The 23,849-nt window shown below is 31.8% G+C and overlaps 1 protein-coding gene across 2 annotated transcripts in view; it reads left to right on the forward strand.

Moving 5' to 3' along the window:
- Positions 1-23,849, forward strand: part of LOC145726586 (uncharacterized) — a 42,887-nt gene that overhangs the window by 11,640 nt on the left and 7,398 nt on the right. The window contains exon 2 of one of the 2 annotated variants that reach the window (XM_081975747.1): positions 9,275-9,358. The exons of the other annotated variant lie outside the window; for it this stretch is intronic. Within the exon in view, the coding sequence (XP_081831873.1) occupies positions 9,275-9,358 (84 nt within the window). The remainder of the gene's footprint in view (positions 1-9,274; positions 9,359-23,849) is intronic. 2 annotated transcript variants of the gene reach the window in all.

A 23,849-nucleotide genomic window follows, 5' to 3' on the forward strand; every position in this document is an offset into this window, starting at 1 on the left:
TTTTGAGGGTTTTCAGGTTTTTGGATAGCAAATTTAATGAGGATTCCAAAAATGTGCTGAAAATAGTCATTTTCTCACTTCAAATGGGTTTTACAGACGATTTTGTCACTGGCTAAACTGTGTTTCTAGCAGTTCAAATTTTGACACCATTTTTCTCTCGGACTGTACCAAATTTGACCCATACAGACTACTTTAATTCCAATTATAACAACATATTACTAATTCATTTTGAAGGTAGTAAAAGTGAACAAATGCAGCGATTTCCTTCAATATTTCTAATTAAGCATACATCAAAAATTTCTCCTGGCAAGTCAGCCACTTATTCACTTTCTTCGAAATGACAATTATTACCGATAACTAGTTCAAGCGCGATTTTTTCAAAGAAAGCGCTTCGATTTGAGGTTGTTTGCCTGACAAGAGAAACCATTTTTTTCGCCTGGTTACGACGTTCAATTACAGTTAAATCCGGTGTAATTGTTGGTTGATCAATTGAGCGTTAATATTCAAACTTCAACTTTGTTTGCTGAATTTAAAAAAGAATCAAAAACCTGAGGTCAGACCGGCTTGTCAATTTCAGTGGCAGGTAGTAAAACAAATCAATTAACTTCACGCTAAATCATCCGTTCTAGGAAGCTTCGCATTGTATAGTTAACCGCTTTTTGCCTGATTTAACAAGAAATATTATGGATATATAATACAAGCCGGCACGCATACACATACAGGTAACCTATAATGCGAACTAGGAAGTAAAACCAGTTAATAATAATAAGAGTATTAACTCCAAGGACTTTGATGGGCAAAAACACTATTGGTATTACGCAATTAAGTTTTTTTTTTCGATAGCAGCGGGTGATGTATGATGTGTTTTTAATAGGATTTGTCTATCAAAGTTAATGAAGAATATAAAGATGCAAATTTTGGATGGTGAATGTCTTGTTAATATGAGATTATTTGATGTATTGAGGATCAAGACAGGTGTTAGCCCTGGGAAACTACTGAAGAATTTATGAAGACGATTTCAGGTCATTAATATACAGGATAAGTCAGCTTATACTACTGTGACATTATCAATTTGTCATTCAGGGTGAATTAAGTTCTGAATACCTAGTAATTAATAACATTTTCTCTCCATGATCTGTATTTTCCCACTACACGTAATCTACAGGATGGTCCAATTGATATTACACATATAAGTTCGCTTAAATTAGACGCAAATTGATAACAAGTAAACCATCTCAAAACATATTGTTCAAGCTAATAAACCTATGTATTAATAAAGGTCACCTAAAGCGTGTTCAATAATTATTGATTAGAAACCTTTATAATGGAAAAGAGGTTAAATTTGAAAAATAAATACTGGTTTATAAAACAAAATTCAATTTTAGTATTAGTATTAGTTACTTTAAGCCGGAACCCAAAACAAAAAGGAAAAATATAATAAAATCATGTGAAACCTATCATTTTTGTGATAATATTCATCGGAAAATGCAAAAAGATTTATTTTTAGTATTAGCCATAAGAAGTTTAGTATTACAAATATATCTAACTTATTGAGGTTATATGTTGGTTAATTTTCAAAAATAAAAATTATTATTAAGATTATTTAAACTTTGTTGTCAGGAATACTTAAATTATTGAATTATTTAACTAATATTGACATTTAGTATCAACTGGCTGTTACAGTATTGCAGTCTGTCTGAATTTGATTTACAAAATTTTAAACGTTTCAACTACTTTTTAAAAGTCACGTGACTGTTTTTGACAGATGTCAACTGGCCTTTCACAGTGCTGTCAGTTCCAAATTGTATAATCAAAGTCATGTGAGGAGTTTTTATACAATTCCAGCTTTTTCTGTCTAATCTTCTGAATTCAAGCTAATTTTTATGGTCACGTGATGATTTTGCTAACTGTCAACTGGCCTTTACAGTGTTGCAAGCTCAAAAGTGCATTATCAACGTCACGTGACGTGGCACTTTCAATATCAGCTTTTACAACTGTCTAAATTTAATTTACTAATTTTTAAGTGTTGCCAGCTCAAAAGTGCATTATGAACGTCACGTGACGTGTATTTTACAATTTCAGCTTTTACAACTGCCTAATTTTGATTTAGCAACTTTTACAGTTTAAAGTACATTTTTAAAGTCACGTGACTGTTTTTGACAGATGTCAACTGGCCTTTCACAATGCTGTCAGTTCCAAATTGCATAATCAAAGCCATGTGACGTGTTTCTATACAATTCCAGCTTTTTCTGTCTAAATTGGATTTAGCAATTCTTCTGAATTCTAGCTACATTTTATGGTCACGTGATTGATTTTGTCAGCTGTCAACTGGCATTTACAGTGCTGCAAGCTCAAAAGTGCATTATCAACGTCACGTGATGTGGCACTTTCAATATCAGCTTTTACTAGTGTCTAAATTCAATTTACTAATTTTCAACGTTTAAAATACATTTAAAAAAATAAGTGACTGTTTTTGACAGGTGTCAACTGGCTTTCATAGTGTTGCCAGCTCAAAAGTGCATTATCAACGTCACGTGACGTGTATTTTACAATTTCAGCTTTTACAACTGCCTAATTTTGATTTAGCAACTTTTACAGTTTAAAGTACATTTTTAAAGTCACGTGACTGTTTTTGACAGATGTCAACTGGCCTTTCACAATGCTGTCAGTTCCAAATTGCATAATCAAAGCCATGTGACGTGTTTCTATACAATTCCAGCTTTTTCTGTCTAAATTGGATTTAGCAATTCTTATAAATTTAAGTTAATTTTTATGATCACGTGATTGATTTTGCCAGCTGGCAACTGGCCTTTACAGTGTTGCAAGCTCAAAATTGTATCATCAACGTCACGTGACGTGGCTTTTACAATTTCAGCTTTCACAACAGTCTAAATTTGATTTACCAAGTTTGCAACGTTTAAACTGCATTTTAAAAATCACGTGACTGTTTTTGACAGGTGTCAACTGACCTTTACAGTGTTGCAAGCTCAAGAGTACATTGTTAACGTCACGTGGTGTGTCTCTTACAATTTAAGTTTTTACAACTGTATAAATTTAATTTAATAATTTTTTAATGTTTAAGTTACATTTTGAAGGTCACGTGACTGTTTTTGGCAGATGTCAACTGGCCTTTACAGTGTTGCATGTTCAAAATTGCCCAATCAAAGTCAAATCACGTAACGTGTTTTACAGTTTCAGCTTTCACAACTGTCTAAATTTGATTTACCAAATTTTCAATGCTTAAATTAAATTTTAAAATTTATTTGACCGATTGACAGATGTCAACTGGCCTTTACGGTGGTGCAAGTTCAAATTAGCATAATCAAAGTCACGTGACGTGTGTCTCTTTACAATTTCAGCTTTCACTGTTTATATTTAATTTAGCAATTTTTACAAGAATTTTTCTTAGTTCAAGCTGTTTTTTTTATTGACATCTAATTGATTTTACCAAGTGACAATTGACCTTTACAAGCTCAAATGTGCATTATTACAGTCACGTGACGTGACTTTTACAATTTCAGCTTGCCACAAACTGTCTAAATTTGATAAAAATGACTGCTGACTCGCATATAGATTCTTCCAACACATAAAACAAGTTCTATCTTAAACAGTTGATTTGTCACTGATTTTAACACCTCAAATCAAACTTTGGCAACAACGCACATTATTGCGGCTGTGACCTCATCAAAAATTAGCTATTAAACAATGATAAAACCGTCAATGTGCTTTTTTTACTATCGATGGCCTAAATTATGATCTGTGTCACGTGTTTCCTTTTCTTCTGTTACAGGATTGTCACGTGGGTTACGTTAAACTTACTGACGTTTTACATTGGGACTAGAACTTTCTTCAAATTAATTAAACTCACTCACAACAAATTTTGCAACTTAAGTAATCTAATGTTGCCACTACGAGACAATTTACCATAAATGCTGCTAGGATACTAAAAAATTGCCACCAAAATTGCAACTTGGGTTTGTAGCGTTGAGTTTTCCGACAATATCTTTCTTTGGTGTTGCCTGTTTATATTATTCATTACCTCAGACCATTTGAAGAGTTGGCAGCATCTTCACATTGAAGACGTCTTCAGCAAGTGAAAATGACCAACAATTTCTGCAAACCGCAAAACTGACCACTTATCAGACCGATAAAACGAGATCATTACCGAGTCGATTATCATATTACCATATAAATCGGGGCGTGACCGAAAACGAAGGGCAGAGAAACAAGTCGGATAATTAATATCGCATAAATCGACGCGTTAATTACCCAGCTTTCTTCAATTTCAGGTTTCCTGCAGCGTCACCATCAAAGTAATCATAATTGCTATTCAATTTCACTGAAACGCACATTTCACATTTCACGGTCAATGGCGCGCACCACAATATAGTACGTATCATCCGCTTAACTTTTCGTCTATCATCGGCATTCTGCTGGAGTATTTCCTGATATCATGTCATAAGTTCTGATTTATCACAATTAGTGAGGAAATCGTTCGATCATAACAAGGCTCGTTTGTATGTTTAGAACAGATTGTTAATAGGAATTGTAGGTTTCTATGTTTCGTTTACTTAGAATCAGTGAAAATGTCACCAGATGTTATTAATAAAAGTACAGTTAAGCATACATATTATTTGGTTTATTGGGTTTAATAGTGTAGGATAAAAAGGGTTTCCGAGTTACTATACAAGTCCCAGAATAGGTGAGGATACAAAGTTTTCATCTGTGGAGAAGACTGTGTCTCCTTTACCTATTTTTGCACTAATTTTTTTCTTTCCTCTTAATAACTTACATACAAAGTTTTTCTGTAATATCAATACCTGAATCTTAAATAAATTTATTCAAACTTATCTTTCTCACTTAATATTGAGTTGTAGGTACTATACAAAACAAAACAAACAACTGAAATTTGCTTAGAATTTTAATCAGGTCGTAACCACCATTATAAGTGTTTAATAAGATTAAAAAAAAATACTCAAATCATACGAAGGCAAATTTAATCTTAGATCGACCTCTGGCCAGCAAATTGCCCCGAAAAAAAACTAAATAACATAATAAAGTACAATGTACTTTTTGCAGGCACTAAAGTATTAAATTTTGCCTTGCAGGCACTTTAGCAAGAAATAATTCAATTATTTTCAGCAGGCTTCCTTGAAGGTAACCCGTGCATGGTGTAACATGTATGTCGAGGCAATGACCTTAAAAAATTATATGTGTTTAACAAAAAAAAAAATTATATCACACATGTAGTATTTTCATACAGTCAGTTATTTAAAAAGACACTGAACCAGTGTTGCCAAGTCTGGGTTGTTTAATAACTGTTACAATGCTATCAAACTATAAAACATTGTTTAAAGACGATACAAAACATATTTACTGCTTGTTTATAGGTCTATTAAATGTTTTGGCCATAATTTAATCTGTTAAAATTGGATCCATAAGGCTATAAACTATCACAATCACTCGAAAAACGTTTAAATTACCGTTAAACTGATTTTTCTATGACTGTATAATAATATGCTTATTACTCAATAGTTTTGAATTGTATATTAACACCTATTACATACCCATGAGTGAAATGAGTCATTACTCACTGGTTCAGTTTACCCGCCGACACCACCAATATATAGCAAAAATCAAAGTAAAATGAAGTTACGTAACAATGTAATAGAAACATAAATATAAATGTTTTGGAATGTAATGTTTCCTAACGTTTGCTTTTTTGTTATTTGTCAAATCCTGTGGTGAAATAGGATCTTTCCTAAACCTGGAAACTGTCAAATTCAAACGTATGGAGCTACAAAATAACGAAACTTACTTGAAAAGTATCAAAATTAGTCTGATTTTTGTTAGGTGAATTTTATACCTTTATTTGGTTTTTCATTGAGTTTTTGACATTTGGTTGTCTTTTTCTGGCTTGATTTTAGTCTATTTTTAAATACGACAACCGTGAAAATTCTCTCCATAAAGCTGTAACACCGCAAAGTCTTAAAATCCAGTAAAGTCAGTATAAACAGTACCTAACGTATTTTATAGCTTTATGAGCAGAATTTTGACATTTATGACATTTGGCCGTCAGTTATAATTCTGTCTTAAACCTGGAAACTGTCATATTCAACCTATGGAGATGCAAAACAACGAAACATACTTGAGAAATAACAAAATTAGTGTGATATTTGTTGGATGAATTTTATACCTTCACTTTATCACATAAAGCTGTAAAATCACAAAATAGTCTTAAAATCCAGTAAAGTCAGTATAAACAGCACCGAACGTATTTTATAGCTTTATGAGTAGATTTTTGACATTTATGACATTTGGCCGTCATTTATAATTCTGTCCTAAACTTGGAAACTGTCAAATTCAAATCTATGGAGGTACAAAACAACGAAACATACTTGAAAAGTAACAATGAATTTTATACCTTTATCAGTGAGTTTTTGGCATTTGTAACATTTGATTATGTATAAGTGAAATCAAAACTCAGAGTCGATCTCCACAAATATATTTGTGGAGATCGACTCTGAGTTTTGATTTCACTTATACTCACTACTCCACTGTGTGAATATGGACTACTACTTTTCGATTTGATTATGTGTTTCTGACTTAATTTTAGTTTATTTTTGGAAAAATCGAACAGACTATAGTTTAGTTGATTAGATTAGCAGTTAGTACATTTTAAGCTTCTAAAGTTAAATAAGAGTAGATCTTTTTAGTAGACCATAAGAAGAAACATTTTGTCTATTTTTTTGGATTTAGATTGATCACACTGTATATTCAATTTAAGTGGCACAGCAAAAGTTAAATGATATTAATTCCATCAGACAATCGAATTCTTAATGTAACAGCGCCTTTTCAGCTGTAAAGACGCCCAATAAAGGCAATTCATCTTGCCATTGTCACAAAACTGGCCTTAGCTGTATTACTTATGCATTCATAGGTGTGGCCGAGACACAAAATTATTATTTTCGTTTATTTAGTTGGAAAAATGACTTATTGTCTATTGTGTGATAATGAGCACTCGTATACGAAGAAAATTCTTTCGTTTTCCATTTTTTACATACACTCTCAATCTTTATTAATTGTTACATGACACAAGAATTAGTATCTTAATGGATATTTTGCTTTAAAATTGTGTGTGGATGTTCAATAGGATAACAAATAAATCCTTAAACATTCAAAGTTACAAAATAGTAACATTCACATGAAAAAAGCATATTCGTAACATTTTCAATAATGAATATGTTACTTTTTTTTGCTATAGTTGTTTTTTCGTAAATTTCATTGCGTATAGTTGAAGGGAGAATCTAAAAATTGACAAATTTTCAAGTTGTTTGTTTTTTCTGTGTAAATAGTTTACTAATAGAACTGAATACTGAAATCAGGTTCATCATTTTACAAACCTTATTTAACCTAACCTAAATTACTGATGAGACATCCTGTATAATTCCATTGTTGTTAAGTGTCAAATAAATATTTTATTTAACTTTTTAGCTTTTAAATGTTTGTTTTTTTATTTTACAATGCAAAAAGTATAGTAATAGTAATGCTAGTCATGTATCTAAGAAAAACCACTGTGTCACTTACTTTACCATTGTAAATAATTATGGTTTATTTTTGCTTCTTTTGTGTATTTGGAGTAAACATTTTTAGAAGTTTGTCCATTAAATGCAACCAAAATAAAAAGAAAAATATTGTGGTTAGAAGGTACTTACAATGCTTCAAACGACAATATTAACAAAATAAGAAAAGTGATAACGAAATCATGAAAACTGTCTTTATAATTGGTTTACAACAAATTCATATCAAAATCACAAAAATTGATAAAAAAATCTTCTGATATTGACTTTAAATTAATGAAAATTTACTTAAAAATTGCAATCTGACATTACATTTATGAAAGCTAACTTGATAATTGAAATTGTGGCCGTCAAAGCAAATTTTAGTGCTTGAAACTGGATTCAGTACTTGAAAACTGGAAACTTACATCAAAATTATAAAAATCCAATTGGGAAATAAAAATTTACATCAAATTAATGTCAATTGACTTAAAAACTACAATTTGACGTTAAGTTCGTTACAGCTAACTTTTAAAGAGAAAATTTTAAACAAATTTCAGTGTTTGAAACTGGATAATTTACTTGAGAACTGAAAATATACATCAAACTCTTGAAAATTGCCTTAAAAATTGCTATTTGACTTTAAATTCATGAAAGCAAACTTGATAATTGGAATTATGTCAGTCAAGTAAGTTTTCAAAAGTTTTGAGCCATTTTCAGGTGTTTGAAACTTGATAACTGACTTAAAAACTAGAAACTGACGTCAAATTTATAAAAATTAACTTGAGAACTGAAAATGTACATCAAATTCAAGAAAATTTACTTAAAAACTGCAATTTAAGGTTAAATTCATAAAAACTAACTTGATATTTGAAATTGTACTGGTCAAGTCAAATTTAAAATTTCTTTATCAAATTTCAGTGTTTCAAATTTGACTATTGATTTAAAAACTGGAAACTGACATCAAAATTATGAAAATTTACTTAAAAATTGGAATTTGGCGTTAAACTCATGAAAGCTTACTTGATATATATTTTTTTAAATATTTAAAGACATTTTAGTGTTTGAAACTGGATAATTTACTTGAAAATTGGAAACTGACATCAAATTCATGAAAATTGTGTTCGTCAAGTCAAATTTAAAATTTTTTAATCAAATTTCAGTGTTTCAAACTTGACTATTGATTTGAAAAATGGATACTGACATCAAAGTTGAAGAATTTACGTGAATTGACAAGGTCACAGAACTTTCACTGTTTTCCTGACCAACTGGTACTAGTTTCGATTAATTGGCTTTATTCATTTCATCTGTTATGATAAGTTTTAGACACCAGAAGGCAATAACACTTCCTCATACCAGCTTTATCAAAATAGCTTCGCTCGTAAATCTCGCTTTCATCACCAGGTGCGTTCAATCTTCACAAATCGTATACAGAGTGTTTTTCTGCTTGGTTGAGTGGCCACACTGTTTGTCCAGTTACAAGTGCCTGGCTTTGGTCAACGTACCCGCAACTAAATTTTACATAAATTTACAAGTATTATCTAATGCATTATGATACGCGTTAATGACGAGACGACTATTTTAATTAGGTTCTATAATATGTGAGTTTTTTGTACGTCAAGCGCAAAACAGATGTTGTCCAAGAAACCGCTAGTATCAGGCACTCATCTCTTTCGCTCACACTCTTTCTGTACATAAATATTGCATTTTTTCAGATTTGGCTTTGTGTCCTGCACCTCCCAGTTACACTCGGCTTATCCAGTACCCACCGGGGTACTATTCCACGCGGTACTTGCCAGGTGTGTACAGTACAGATCCTGTGTAGCCTGTTGTAAATGTTGTGTAGTGCATGCATACAGGTTAAGACCAACGATTTTGACATCTTATTTATTATTTTCATAAATTGAAATATACAAGGTGATTCTTAAAAATGAAATTTTTCAGGTGAGTTCTTCATGAAAGGGTTTCGATTCAGAAGTTTGTTAATAAGACAGGTTTTTGCATAGTAGTTATTATTGTAAACATTCTCACTACTTTAGTGATTAATTTCAAGGGAATTTAGGTTATTCAGATATTTGGAAAACCCATTTTCACTTCTGTTGTTCATAAAAACTAGATTTGCATGTATTAGATATAAAGTTTTATGAGAAATTTTATTATTTTTTTAATTCGTTTCGAGTGATCTTAAACCATAACCATAATGTGTGCTTTGTCAAATATAGGCTAATATGTTCATTCAAGGAATTATATATTTTCAAAAACATCACCTTGAAACTTGAAACATAGTTTGAAAGGACAGTCAGAGACAATCTCTCTCTGTAAAACCTTCTTAGAGTGAAAAAATTACTGCTTAAAGCACATTTTTAAAATCCTCATTAAATTTCCTATCCAATTACCTGAAAAACACTACAAAGCTTGGCACAGTCAGTAAGAAAAGCGGTGTCAAAGTTTGAACTGCCAGAAACACAGTTTGAAAAGACAACCAGGTACAAAATTGCCTGTAAAACCTACTTGGAGTGAAAAAATGGCTGTTTCAAGCACATTTTTGGAATCCACACCAAATTTTCTATCCAATAACTTGGAAAAGCGCTACAAAACTTTGTACAGTCAGTGAAAAAAGCGGTGTCAAAATTTGAACTGTCAGAAACACAATTTGAAATGACAGTCAGGAACAAAATTGCCTGTAGAACCCACTTGTAGTGAGAAAATCACTATTTTAAGCACATTTTTGGAATCCTCATTAAATTTCCTATCCAATAATCTGAGAAAAACACTGCAAACATTGGTACAGTCAGTAAGAAAAGCGGTGCCAAAGTTTGAACTGCCAGAAACACAATTTGAAATGACAGTCAGGGACAAAATTGCCTGTAGAACCCACTTGTAGTAAGAAAATCACTATTTTAAGCACATTTTTGGAATCCTCATTAAATTTCCTATCCGATAACCTGAAAAACACTAAAAAATCTTGCACAGTCAGTAAGAAAAGCGGTGTCAAAGTTTGAACTGCCAGAAATACAGTTTGAAAGGATAGTCAAGGACAAAATCGACTGTAAATTCACTTGGAATGAAAAAATGATTGTTTTAAGCACATTTTTGATATCCTCATTAAATTTCCTATCCAATAATCTGAGAAAAACACTGCAAAATTTGGTACAGTCAGTAAGAAAAGCGGTGTCATAGTTTGAACTGCCAGAAACACAGTTTGAAATGACAATCAGGGTCAAAATTGCCTGTCGAACCCACTTGTAGTCAGAAAATCACTGTTTTAAGCATATTTTTGGAATCCTCATTAAATTTCCTATCCGATAACCTAAAAATCACTACAAAATTTGGCACAGTCAGGAAGAAAAGTGGTGTCAAAGTTTGAATTGCCAGAAACAAAGTTTGAAAGACAATCAGGGACAAAATCGCCTGTAAATCCACTAAGAGTGAGAAAATGACTGTTTTAAGCACATTTTTGGAATCCACGCTAAATTTCCTATACAATAACTTGAAAAACCGCTACAAAACTTGATAAAGTCGGTGAGAAAAACGGTGTCAAAATTTGAACTGCCAGGAACACAATTTGAAATGACAGTCAGGGACAATATTGCCTGTAAAACCTACTTGGAGTGAAAAAACTACTGTTTCAAGCACATTTTTGGAATCCACACTAAACTTCCTATCCAATAACTTGAAAAACCGCTACAAAACTTTGTACAGTCAGTCAGAAAAGCGGTGTCAAAATTCGAACTGTCAGAAACACAATTTGAAATGAAAAATTGCCTGTAGAGCTCATTTGAAGTGTGAAAATCACTATTTAAAGTACATTTTTGGAATCCTCATTAAATTTCCTATCCGATAACCTGAAAAAACACTACAAAATTTTGCACAGTCAGTACGAAAAGCGGTGTCAAAATTTGAACTGCCAGAAATACAGTTTGAAAGGATAGTCAAGGACAAAATCGACTGTAAATCCACTTGGAATGAAAAAATGATTGTTTTAAGTACATTTTTGGAATCGTTATTAAATTTCCTATCCGATAACCTGAAAAAACACTACAAAATTTTGCACAGTCAGTACGAAAAGCGGTGTCAAAGTTTGAACTGTCAGAAATACAGTTTGAAAGACAGTCAGGGACAAAATCGACGACACTGATTTTCTCACTCTGAGTGAGAAAATTACTGTTTTAAGCACATTTTTGGAATCCTCATTAAATTTCCTATCCAATAATTTAAAAAACCACTACAAAAATTGATACAGTCAGTGAAAAAAGGGGTACTAAAATCAAACAAATTTGCAAAAACTTTTCATTTTGTAATTTTTCTGATATTGATCGATATCTTTTGTTGTGGGCCACTCTGTATGTATTAGTAGTAGAGTATCAAATGGCAAACTGTCAATAGTATGAAATTCAAATATGATTTGATTTGTAGTTTTCAAGTTTTAGTTGTCTATACGGTTGAAATTAGCTTGGGACCAATCATTTCACTGATGTGGGTTTCTATTATAATAACAAGCGAAATTAGGACTTACTGCACTATTATCTTGACAGCCCGAAATTTCATTTTTTTACTGTTATCCAGTTCAATATTAATTTTTGTTTAGTCTTCATAGTAAAGTCAAATAACATTCAAAGAAGTTACAACTCTGTTATGTCAGCTAGTCAGTTCAAACATTGATCCCTTTATAATTTTTAGATCCAATAGTGTTGTCTACTTTAGACCAGTTTAACAGGTCAATTCAAATTTAGATCAGTTTATAGCTTTCTTTTCCATAATCGGACCTCTTCAATGATATAATAAAGTCATGTTTTAGTTTCTTCCCTTGCTGCCCATATACAGAGTGGTAACTTAAATTTTCGGTTTGTTCGCAGAAATCTGCGATAAAGTGCTTCTGAGTTCAGAAATTTAGATTTCCTATTACGTTTGTGTGTAATGAAAATATTTTTGTGGTTTACAGTAAAAGAAAATCGCATTTAATTTAACTTTTAATATCAAAGAAGTGAATTGTTACTATAGTTTCTTTTAGGTTTATTAATACTTCAGTTAACGAAAATACAATTAACTAAACAAGGTGTTCTAAAATCGTTGGTAGCAACAGTAGCTGTAGTAGTACATCCCTTGTAGTTCGCTGTCCCTCCAATAGTAGTGTGTAGACAACTTAGTGTTAAACTTAACCGGACAATGAAATATCGGTCTTAAAGATAATTCATAGTCAAAACAGACAGTTTACAAGCTGTTAAATTTCCATTTAACTATACGCTAACGTAAATATAGATCCATAAACATCAGGAATGGGCCTTAAATAAAGTATCGCAGACTGGCTACTAGTAAATTAATGCCGTGGATGTACGCATTTAGCCGGACAGTGTGTAATTACTGAATGCGAAACGGCAGAAGAACAAATATAAGCGGACGCAGGCGAAGATTGATACCTTGACTCGAAAGAAAAGAAGAAAATCCTTCTTCTTCTCTACGACCGGCTATAACTCAAAATTTTTTCGATTTCGAATTGCGAGAGGGCTCGTAAATCTCCGGGCATTTCGCGTCCGTAAAATGGTGCCTATATGAGGATTTTAATGGGTTCTCTGCATCTAATTGTGATATATTCGTTTGTTAGCTGGTCTGTAAACGGGTTTGCTTATGATACCCCTTGGCTTTAGTAAATTCACCAGCGAATTTCTACATTGACTGGGTGATTTGATACAGTTTCCGAATTATTAAGCGCTCATTAATGCATGATATAGGAAAGCGTAGAAGAAAAAGCGTTACTAATACAATTTCTTCTTCTCTGGGAGATTTAACCTGACAAACGGTTATTTAGCCTACCCTAGATATCAAGCGGTGTATAAAAAAATACGGTCTAAAGTACTTATTAAAAGTAAATCTGCTCGATTCTGGTCTAGTTACCTCTCAATTGCTGGAATCAATACAATTACTAAAATGACCAGTGCGGATCATAATTGATTTGGTGTTTAGCCTCTCATTATAATTAAGATAACTTTACAATAGCAATTGTGAAAGCCATATTAAAACTTTCACTTAAGAAGTGCCCTAAGCAGAAACAATGCAATCTTCATTCAAGATATGTATTCCTATCATATTTATCTTGTTGTGATTTTTCTTTATTCTTATTTGATTTACATTTAAAATTCAGATTTCATAATTCTTTTTACCAAAAGTGGTTGTAGTTTATTTGTTCCAGCTTGTATAGTAGAAACACTCTAAGAGAAAGCTTATTAATAAATTTGCTAACAAAATAAAGCAGCATCATCTGAGTAAACTTAAAAAATGAATAAGGAACAAATGCCCAATATACAATTGATAGAAAAACTTGTCTTCAAAAAACGTAATAAGAATCGAGTATGAATCTTTTGAAACAAAAATCCCTTAAATACAGGGAGGCCCATAAAAAAATAACACGTCAGCATTGACAGTAAATAATCTAAGATATTACTATCATTATCTAAACCGTACAATTTTGGACGTAAAGTTGAGTTAAACTTGCCTAATAGAGTTGAAGGAAAGTGAGAACTATCAAATTTAGTACAGTTTAACTTAAAACATGTTATCTCAGAATATATCAACGGTTATACAGCTTAAAATATACTATTATGAGAGCAAACCAAGTTTACAAATGTACTATCATGACTATACTGGTCTGAGAGATGTCAAATTTGGTACAATTTTTAACTGACAGTAATTAGACATTTTTGAAAATTATGTCCTAAATAGAGCAGTTACTGATACTATCGGTTCAAGCGCTTAGTGCCTAAATTGTACTACTTCAAAATCAAACTTAAGTTCAAAAACCTCTGGTACCAATTGTACAAAATTGACAAATTTAGTAGAGTTAGACACCTTTCAGAAATTTGAGCTCAACAAGTAATTTCTGAGATATCCACAGTTATACAGCTTGAAGCTTAAAATGTACTGTTTTTCAAAGTTTGCGTGGTGACAGATGTCAAATTTAAATTGTTCTACTTTACAATCTCACCTAAGTTGAAAAGCTTCCTGTTCAAATTGTATAAAATTGACAATTTTTCAATTTGACAAGTTTCTTCTATATGTTCAGCTTGATGCCTAAATTGTATTATTTTACACATGACTTTTTAGTCAAATTTCAAGTTTTTGACTCTTATTTCATTCGTTTTGTGTCTTGTAATTGAATTGTCAAGTCATCTTTTATGTGTTTATAGAATTTGTAGCAAACTAGCTTAGCTACAAATTTTCAATAATTTTGTATTACGTAATTTTCCTGAAAAATGCTTCCTAAGGAAAATACAGTTCTTTAAATTTCAGTTTTTGACTACAAATTCAAACAGTTAAACCTTGAAAATTGACTTAAACACCAAAGTGTCTCTGAACCAATGAAAAGTGACATCAGAAGCTTAAAATTTGCATTTAAACTAAGTTATCATAATTTGAAGACAAATTTCATAATTTTAGTGTTGAGAATAGTTTTAAACACAGGATAATGACAATAGATTTTTGAAAATTGACTTGAAGACAAACTTTTGAAGAACTCTGGACTATTTTTAGTACTTTGAAACTGCTTTCAGCTTGGAAAATCGAGTTTCAAGACTATCTTCGCCAAGTGTTTAACATAGCAAGCTTAAAAACAATTTTTACATTTTCCGTAGGCTTAAAAATGTCATTTCAACTTTGTCACCATTAAATTGACTCAGACACCTCAGTGCTAAAAATTCGAACATTTCTTAAAAATCTAGTTTTAGTGCTTAAGGCTGTTTTCAGCCTGAAAAACCGAGTGTCAAGACTATCTTCACAAAGTTTTTGACTTATAAGGCCTGAACGTCAGTTTGTACACTGTCCATAGTCTTGAAAATGTCATTTCAAATTGATTCATTATTAAATTGACTTCTACACTCATCGGTGCTAAAAAATTGGAGCATTTCTAAAAAATTCGGACTGTTTTTAGTGGTTTAAGACTCAAAAGTCAAGTTTCAGACTCTTCAGTAATGAAAGTATAAAATTTTGGCACTAAATGCTAAATACTAGTCTTGTAAACAATTTTTTTTTTAAACGAATTAGTCCGAAAGTTCAATTTGGACTGTTGTTTAATTGAATTCGAGACTTGTTTCAGTGCAGAAAATTGTACACTAATTAAAGCCCTGAAAATAGACTTTTGGACTCTTTTTAGTCCTAGTAAAGTAATTTCTAGCCTTAAAAGTCAACTTTTAGACTATTCTTAGTAGTAAAAAATGAGTTTTCTGCGCAACAATCTTCTTCCCCGATTTGATTGAAAAACGAATTTTAAGACTATTTTTAGTAGTAAATAACAAATTTTATACTATTCAGGACAAATTTGACTGTCACAAGTCTTAAAGCTACAGTTTTACACTACCTATAGTCTTAAAAACTGAGCGCCACTAACAATTAGTCCAAAAATTGTTTTTTTTTTCACTATTTTTAATGTCAAAAATTAACGTAAACCTCTTAGATGACCAGATTTGAATCTTTTTGCACCATTTTAAAGTAATAGATACAATAACCCAGGTAGACAGTGGTAAATAGATATACAAAGTAGATTTATTTTCATGCAAGCTGGAATTTGCTTGTTTCACTTTTTTGCGTTTTTATTTTAGGACACCCTATACAAAAATTCAATTAAAATTGCTGTAATTCATTCTTAGTGCTAACCGTGCCAAGGATTGAAATACGATTAGTGTAAACGGTGTGTAAACGATTAGTTTGAACTGCCAAAGTTTTTGAAACCGTAAAAAAAGCTGTTCAATTTTGTACAGGGTTTACAAAAATTGGTGTTTTTTGCTGCAACGCAAAGTACCAGTTGACCACTTGCTTGGGACACTCTGTCTGTATTATGTTTATAAAGTGGAAACAGAAGACGTGTGAAATGTCGTGTAATATACAGAGCGTTTTGTAAAAAATACCGCTCTACAAATTTCAGATTCAAAAAATCGTGTTTTTTGATACAAATTTAGAGGTTTATAGTGAAGGTGTATTCTTCGTTTTGCATACTACATTAATGCAATACTAATTTGTTTTGAACTATTTTACACCAAATATGCTTAGTTTACGAGTTATAACCGAGAATTGACAAATTACCACCTGCGATGACCAACACTATACATCATTTATGGATCTCTCGAGCAATTAGAGTTTGGTAAATTTGGATTTAAGGCAAACTACAATATTTGCAGCTTAATTAGTAAAAAATCATAGTTTCTAACCGTTTTACAGCCCATAATGCAATATAAGGCAGTGCCACTGATTGAATCTCTGTCACTCCAATTAATTTAAGATAGTTGGTAAACCTTTTACAGCTTGATGGTAAGTTTGAAACGAATAGCAAACCTTCTTCAGTTCACTGTAATAAAAATAGAGTACACTTTTACTACTTGATCATTTTAGAATGGTCGTTGATTAGGTTGAGTTTTATAGTTCACTAAGACAACTGAAGTAGGTGTCATCTCTATCAGTCTGTTAATCAAAAGACAATCGAGGAATCTTTTATTAAATTTTATGTGACTTACTATTCGATGATCAATTTATTACATCTAGTAGTATCATTTACAGCTACTATAAATCAATTAATAATGCTTTTTATGGACTGATGATTACTTTAAATCGTTTGTCAAACACGTGCTGAGAAAATCACCGTACATTTTTATAACTCACGCTTTATTGCAACATTATTTTCTACAAGTTGACTCGGAAAATATAAAAATATGTTTGAAACTTGTTACACATTTGTAAAGTTTTTGGACAGTTTAAAGTGCATATTGAAGATTCTGGAATGCTTTAGAGGCATTTTGAAATTCTTATACGATTCTAAAATTTTTTGAAAGCTTATAGACTAGTTAAAGAGCATTTGGAATCTTTGACTGTTCTAAAAGCTTTTGAAAGCCTCTAGATTGTTTTGAAATGTTCTAAAAGTTTACTGAAACTTTCAGACTGTCTTGAAACGTTTTGAGAGCTTCTATAGACTGTTTTAAAAACTTTTCGACTGCTTTAGAAGCATTTTGGAGTTTCTGTAGTATTTTGAAATTTTTTTTGACTACTACGTGTAGACAGTAAATTGATATTAAAATCTATGGATGTAGGTACTGGATATTTTCTACAAATAACTCTTACTTCAGTGAGATTGTACTACAAGTCATTGAAAATCCAGAAAAGTTAGCTAAAATACAGTAAAACACAAATTGCAGTCAGTATTTTTGAAATTTGCGGGTTACAGCCCTGAAATTTGCAGTGTAGTCAGTAAATTGACCTTAAAATCTATGGATGTACTGCATATTTTCCACAAACAACTCTTACTTCAGTGAGATTGTACTACAAGTCATTGAAAATACAAAAAAGTTAGTTAAAATGCAGTAAAACACAAATTGCAGTCAGTATTTTTGAAATTTGCGGGTTACAGCCTTGAAATTTGCAGTGTAGTCAGTAAATTGTCCTTAAAATCGATTAATGTGCTGCATATATTTTCCACAAACAACTCTTACTTCAGTGAGATTGTACTACAAGTCATTGAAAATACAGAAAAGTTAGTTAAAATACAGTAAAACACAAATTGCAGTCAGTATTTTTGAAATTTGCGGGTTACAGCCCTGAAATTTGCTGTGTAGATAGTAAATTGACCTGAAAATCGATGGATGTACTGCATATTTTCTACAAACAACTCTTACTTCAGTGAGATTGTACTACAAATCATTAAAAATCCAGAAAAGTTAGCTAAAATGCAGTAAAACACAATTGCAGTCAGTATTTTTGAAATTTGCGGGTTACAGCCCTGAAATTTGCTGTGTAGACAGTAAATTGACCTTAAAATCTATGGATGTACTGCATATTTTCCACAAACAACTCTTACTTCAGTGAGATTGTACTACAAGTCATTGAAAATACAGAAAAGTTAGTTAAAATACAGTAAAACACAAATTGCAGTCAGTATTTTTGAAATTTGCGGGTTACAGCCCTGAAATTTGCTGTGTAGATAGTAAATTGACCTGAAAATCGATGGATGTACTGCATATTTTCCACAAACAACTCTTACTTCAGTGAGATTGTACTACAAGTCATTGAAAATCCAGAAAAGTTAGCTAAAATACAGTAAAACACAAATTGCAGTCAGTATTTTTGAAATTTGCGTGTTACAGCCCTGAAATTTGCAGTGTAGTCAGTAAATTGGCCTTAAAATCGATGGATGTACTGCATATTTTCCACAAACAACTCTTACTTCAGTGAGATTGTACTACAAGTCATTGAAAATACAGAAAAGTTAGTTAAAATGCAGTAAAACACAAATTGCAGTCAGTATTTTTGAAATTTGCGGGTTACAGCCTTGAAATTTGCAGTGTAGTCAGTAAATTGTCCTTAAAATCGATTAATGTGCTGCATATATTTTCCACAAACAACTCTTACTTCAGTGAGATTGTACTACAAGTCATTGAAAATACAGAAAAGTTAGTTAAAATACAGTAAAACACAAATTGCAGTCAGTATTTTTGAAATTTGCGGGTTACAGCCCTGAAATTTGCTGTGTAGATAGTAAATTGACCTGAAAATCGATGGATGTACTGCATATTTTCTACAAACAACTCTTACTTCAGTGAGATTGTACTACAAATCATTAAAAATCCAGAAAAGTTAGCTAAAATGCAGTAAAACACAATTGCAGTCAGTATTTTTGAAATTTGCGGGTTACAGCCCTGAAATTTGCTGTGTAGACAGTAAATTGACCTTAAAATCTATGGATGTACTGCATATTTTCCACAAACAACTCTTACTTCAGTGAGATTGTACTACAAGTCATTGAAAATACAGAAAAGTTAGCTAAAATACAGTAAAACACAAATTGCAGTCAGTATTTTTGAAATTTGCGGGTTACAGCCCTGAAATTTGCAGTGTAGTCAGTAAATTGACCTTAAAATCTATGGATGTACTGCATATTTTCTACAAACAACTCTTACTTCAGTGAGATTGTACTACAAGTCATTGAAAATACAGAAAAGTTAGCTAAAATACAGTAAAACACAAATTGCAGTCAGTATTTTTGAAATTTGCGGGTTACAGCCCTGAAATTTGCAGTGTAGTCAGTAAATTGACCTTAAAATCTATGGATGTACTGCATATTTTCCACAAACAACTCTTACTTCAGTGAGATTGTACTACAAGTCATTGAAAATACAGAAAAGTTAGTTAAAATACAGTAAAACACAAATTGCAGTCAATATTTTTGAAATTTGCGGGTTACAGCCCTGAAATTTGCAGTGTAGTCAGTAAATTGACCTTAAAATCTATGGATGTACTGCATATTTTCCACAAACAACTCTTACTTCAGTGAGATTGTACTACAAGTCATTGAAAATACAGAAAAGTTAGCTAAAATACAGTAAAACACAAATTGCAGTCAGTATTTTTGAAATTTGCGGGTTACAGCCCTGAAATTTGCCGTGTAGACAGTAAATTGACCTTAAAATCGATGGATGTACTGCATATTTTCCACAAACAACTCTTACTTCAGTGAGATTGTACTACAAGTCATTGAAAATACAAAAACGTTAGTTAAAATGCAGTAAAACACAAATTGCAGTCAGTATTTTTGAAATTTACGGGTTACAGCCCTGAAATTTGCCGTGTAGACAGTAAATTGACCTTAAAATCCATGGATGGAGTTTATGTAGGGTTTTAAAACCCTTTTAAACTACTTTAGGAGCATTTGGAAAGTGTTTGAACAGTTTAAAGGGCATTGAAGGTTCTAGACTGCTTTTAAGGCATTTGAAACCTTGTAGATGATTTTAGAATCGGTTAAACTGCTCTAGAAGCATACGGAAGCTTTTAGATTGTCTTGATATCTTTTGAGAACTTCTATAACAAGTTGAAAAGCTTTTAGAAGCTTCTAGGCTGTTTTGTAAGCTTTTGCAAGGCATTTTGGAGCTTTTATAGTGTTTTGAAATGTTTTTACATTCCTTTTTAGACTATTCGGAGCATTTGGAAATTATTTGGCCACTTTAAATTTTTGTAAATTAAAACTTACCCATTTTGCATCAGATAATTGGTAGGGTTTTTGTCGCTTAACAAGCTTTTTCAGAATTAACCTATACAAAATAAAACCATAAAAAAAATGGCAGCAAATAAGCACAAAAAGAAGAAAAAATCAAAAAAGCATGCAAAAATCTCTGTGTTTTAGTGTAAATCGTTCACATTAGATGTCAAAGTTTGGTTGTTTTTATTATTTACAAAAAGCAAAATTTCTAGAAATCCGGATACATGATACTCAACATAAACATATTATAACATATTATGTTGAGTGTGTTTTTAATTACAATTATTGCAATTTTGAATTAATAATAAATATTGGGTACTTTCTATTTATGTTTTTCTTTAGTAGGGCAATATATTCCATTAAATAGCACACGTGCATTATAATAACCAGATAATGTTGGCAGTCAAGCTTGATTTTTTGTTTAAATAACTGTGTTCGATAACTTTCATACATTTCTTCAAAAGCCCTTCTCTTCCACGAAAAATATGAGAAACTTATGCAGTTTTTAGAAAATGTGCGTTCATACAAAGGATTTTGTAAACTTTGGTGCACTAGTTGACAGGAGACCTAGTTAGTGTTAGTGGCATCGAAAATTTCTGTCTAACATAACAACATAATTCTCTCAACAACATTGAACAATTTTTGGTGTTGTATTTTAAAAGATTACTTTGAAATCTATTAACTTGTTTTTTTTTTTACTCTGTTTCACTCATAACATGATACTTGTCCCCGAGCTAAACCCCTGCATCTGTCACTACAGTCTTGATATTTTAAAACTTTGAAAAGTACTGAACTGCTTAAATAACCAATTTTAAAAAATGGTTGATCTTTTTATACAGAAATAATGATTTAAATCTCATTGTGATATGTAATCTCAAAATTTAACAGTAAAACACTGATACTTTAAATACAGTCCTGATTTTTTTTTCCTTTTTACCAACTTCTATCAAATCTTCATTATCTCCAATTTCTGTACCTACTTTCCTCTATTTACAGGTTTTTATTTCTACTTTTTTGCTCTTCTAACCAACTTTTTTCAAATTCTTCTGCACATCCGCTTCTAAACACCCAAGCAAACCTCTCAAAGGTAAAATATAAGAATCTTAAGTATTCTTCTTTAAAAGGGTATCGTTTATTCAATTAGAGACAACGAGTTGGATAATCTTTCTGAAAAAACTTGCGTTTGCTTGAATTTCTCATGGCCAGTTTGTTAGGGAATAGTTTAATAACATTTTTGCTTGTAATCTTCCGTTTCCATATTAAGCGGGAAGAGGAAATTCCCTATAAAACGCACTTGTTAAAATTCCTTTGTCTATAACGGCAAATTTGGATGTGATTTTTTAATATTAGATATTAAAACGTAAAAAAATTAATTGTGATTTCCTGAAAGCTTGTTTTGGTATTAGCACGGAATTTCCCGTATTACAGCAAAAATAATCAGACAAAAAGGATTTTCTAGATTATTTCGTGTTCTATGCTCGATAGGTCCTCTCCGCATTACGGTGTTAATTATAAAAGAAATTCCGATCCATCGTAAAGCTTTAATTGGAATTTCAATGCATAACGATTTTTGCAGCGTGTAATGAATATTGCAACCGAACCTCATAAACACAACAAACACGTACCTATATGCAGATTGATGGATAAAAGTGAAACTTGCACACAAAATCCGTGAAAACGGGGTTGAATTGCTTTTCGTTACGCCACTGATCGGGTTGACTGCGGCCTTTGACAAAAAAATAAAATAAAAGCAAAACCAAGCGAAGAAGTTAACATTTTAATAAGTTGTTTGACGCTTTCGTCGAGATTCGCGATCGGCACTTTTGAAGAACAATTCCCTGATGGTTTTCTTCGATCAATCTCCGGTAAATTTAATCAAGCTACGCATAAGTGATTAACCGCAGAGATGATTTTAACTCTATGTAGGTACAAAGTTAGCTGTGTTACAGAAATTTTTGCAAGAGATAAACGCTTTTAAAAATGGAGCTATTCACTAGGTCCAGGATAAGAATGGCCAGTAGTGAAATTTGGAAAACGGTTATAGAGATTTTATTAAATGGGAGATAGTTGCGTAGTAATGGACTCGATCCTAATATTTAAACTAGAATTTCATTTACCTAAGTCATGAGCTGCTCTTCATTATTTTTGTACTGGTCTACAAATGGGTAAAAAAAACCACCCTGTAACTTACCAAATAACCGAGTTATGGTCAATCAAAGTTGCTCTTTTAAATTAACTGTTTTTGACGCCATTTTGTTTTTTTTAGCACAAAGGTATTTTTGCATATTTGTGCCCAGATTAGCTAAATTCTGACAGTTTTGACGTTTGTTACAACTAGAAAATACTATCACTAAACAGCTAACAAAGAAATGACCAGGAAGCTGAAAACTATATCTTCTCTCGAATACTGCAAGAAAACTGTTTCAAACTGGAATTTCTGCAGATTCTTGTCCAGATTAGCTAAAATTTGACAGTTTAGACGTTTGTTACAAGTGTCACATGAAACAAGAATACTATTTACTTATTCAGTCACAAGACAGCTATCAAAGAAATGGCCAGGAAGCTGAAAACTATATCTTGTCTCGAATACTACAAGAAAACGGTTTTAAACTGGGATTTTTACATATTCATGTCCAAATAAGCTAAAGTTTGACAATTTTGGCGTTGATTACAACGGTTACATAAAACAAGAATATGGACAGTTACGTGGTAACTGTCAAAATAATAGTCAGGAAGCTGAAAATGTCCTCTTGTCTCGAATACTGCAGAAAAACTATTTTAAACTGGGGATTTTGCAGATTCAAGCCCAAATTAGCTAAAGTTTGACAGTTTAGACGTTTGTTGCAACTGTCACATGAAACTAGAATACTATTTACCTAGATAGACACGAGACAACTGTCAAAATTATGGCCAGGAATCTGAAAATTATATCTTGTCTCGAATACTACAAGAAAACTGTTTTAAACTGGGATTTTTGCATATTCATGCCCAAATAAGCTAAAGTTTGACAATTTTGGCGTTGATTACAACTATTACATAAAACAAGAATATGGACAGTTACGTGGTAACTGTCAAAATAATAGTCAGGAAGCTGAAAATGTCCTCTTGTCTCGAATACTGCAGAAAAACTATTTTAAACTGGGGATTTTGCAGATTCAAGCCCAGATTAGCTAAAGTTTGACAGTTTAGACGTTTGTTGCAACTGTCACATGAAACTAGAATACTATTTACCTAGATAGAGACGAGACAACTGTCAAAATTGTGGCCAGGAAGCTGAAAACTAT

This window comes from Ips typographus, linkage group LG3, assembly GCF_016097725.1.
Source record: "Ips typographus isolate SLU linkage group LG3, UJ_Ityp_2.0, whole genome shotgun sequence".
NCBI classification, from domain to species: Eukaryota; Metazoa; Arthropoda; class Insecta; order Coleoptera; family Curculionidae; genus Ips; species Ips typographus.